At 37.8% G+C, this 1,983-nt stretch overlaps 1 protein-coding gene across 1 annotated transcript in view; it reads left to right on the top strand.

The window, feature by feature from the left end:
• Positions 1–1,103: 1,103 nt before the first annotated feature.
• tecpr1a (tectonin beta-propeller repeat containing 1a) overlaps positions 1,104–1,983 on the top strand; it is a 22,220-nt gene continuing 21,340 nt past the window's right edge. Inside the window, exon 1 of the mRNA XM_014028087.1 lies at positions 1,104–1,337. Within this exon, the coding sequence (XP_013883541.1) occupies positions 1,113–1,337 (225 nt within the window). The 5' untranslated portion in view covers positions 1,104–1,112. The remainder of the gene's footprint in view (positions 1,338–1,983) is intronic.

Genomic DNA, 1,983 nt, shown 5'->3' on the forward strand with positions numbered 1-1,983 from the left:
CTGTTTATACATACAGGCTGTATGTACATACAGGCTGTTTATACATACAGGCTGTTTATACATACAGGCTGTATGTACATACAGGCTGTTTATACATACAGGCTGTTTATACATACAGGCTGTTTATACATACAGGCTGTATGTACATACAGGCTGTATGTACATACAGGCTGTATGTACATACAGGCTGTTTATACATACAGGCTGTTTATACATACATACAGGCTGTTTATACATACAGGCTGTATATACATACATACAGGCTGTATATACATACATACAGGCTGTTTATACATACATACAGGCTGTTTATACATACAGGCTGTATATACATACATACAGGCTGTTTATACATACAGGCTGAAGCATTATGAAGGTGGTAACTTGAAAATTTATGTCAAGCATCTTGTGACATTATCAGTATTTAGACAGAAATTTAAGACTTGAACTGAAAGGACCAAATCATTTAAACACTGTTCCCATAATTAATTTGTTAATTAATTTGAGTGTTTGTAGATGTAGCTGTGTTTTCTGCAAATTACATGTTTGCAGTGTTACCCACGCAAAGAAGAAAACATTTGACTCTGAAATGTTGCTTGGATGGAATAGTTAAAGATTTATCTGACCTCCTCTTTTTGTTTAAAAAGTCTTAAATTAAGATCATTTTATGCCGAGAAGGGATGGAGTTTTATCCACTTGGTCAAACCTTAAAAATAATAATGTTATATATACTATATACAGTATATGAGATCTCGCAGTCACAGTGTGTGTTGTAAATTACCATGTTAAATTTGACCTTTAATATCTGTTAAAGTGACTGAGTAATAATAATTTTTATGTGTTGATTCAGCCACATGGAGCCCCTGTTTTTAACATAATTACTTCTGTACCAAGGCCCTTTTTTTTGGCTGGATAAGTCATGGATAACTCCTCTGTAACCATATAATAATGCTAAACTAGTCTTGCAAAAGATTAAAGCTCTTGACACTAAATATTTAATAAACAAGACTTCTTCAAATGTGTTTTTTGAAGCACCTTGCCAAGTTGTCCTATAAACAAACAAARTAAATCCCATTTTTCCTTCTGTTATTCCTCTGGCTCCAGGCACAGCCATGCCCGTCTCCCTGCTGTGGGCCGTGGACGTGTACGGGCGGGTCTACAGCCTGTCCACGGCGGGGCAGCAGTGGGAGCAGTGCCGCGATGCCCACATGGAGTTCAAACGGGTGGCGGCAGCTCAGCAGTGCTGCTGGGGCATCGCCTGRGACAGCAACATTTACCTGAACGTCCACGCCTCAGACCTGCCCGTTCGCTACCAGGAGGAGGCCTACGAGAATCAAGTGGGTCTTTTTATTTAATTTGCCAAAAAGTGTCATTCATGAGTAAAATAGGGCTTTAGAAGTGTGAGCTAAAAGTGCCTCTTTTTGCCTCTCCCCATGTTAAAATGGCTTTAAATTATTTTATGAATATTTGGTTGATTTAGGAAAAGTGCAGGTTTTAATTGTAAGATCTCAGCATTCACCCAACCAGAGCTTTCTAACTGGTTGATTAGATATTGTGCATCAGGTCAGTGCTTTGTAGTATCGGCACATTAAGCATGGCATCTGTCTGGATCAGCCATAATTAGGATGAAACCATCCATCCATATCTCTAAASTGTAAACACAAAACCCAGCGTTCAAACTACTTTCACAGAACCTCTGACTCTTCCAGCAAAACCGAACTCTAGCCTCAAAATAGTTCAAACTGTGCTCAAAACCGAACTATGWTGTCAAATCAGACCTCGAGTCCATCAAATAGAAAACACTACAGAGCAGTCAGTACAATCAGCATGGGAAAAAGAAAAACACAATMATCAGTTCATGAAGTAATCTTTATTTTCCACAAAGGCATTTCCTAAACAAAACACCTGTTTAGCACTTGTAGTAAAACAACAACAACAACAACAAAAAACATTATATATTTAATTTATGGAAAACTTGTATCT

The sequence above is a fragment of the Austrofundulus limnaeus genome, unplaced genomic scaffold (genome assembly GCF_001266775.1).
Source record: "Austrofundulus limnaeus strain Quisiro unplaced genomic scaffold, Austrofundulus_limnaeus-1.0 Scaffold5, whole genome shotgun sequence".
Classification (NCBI taxonomy): domain Eukaryota; kingdom Metazoa; phylum Chordata; class Actinopteri; order Cyprinodontiformes; family Rivulidae; genus Austrofundulus; species Austrofundulus limnaeus.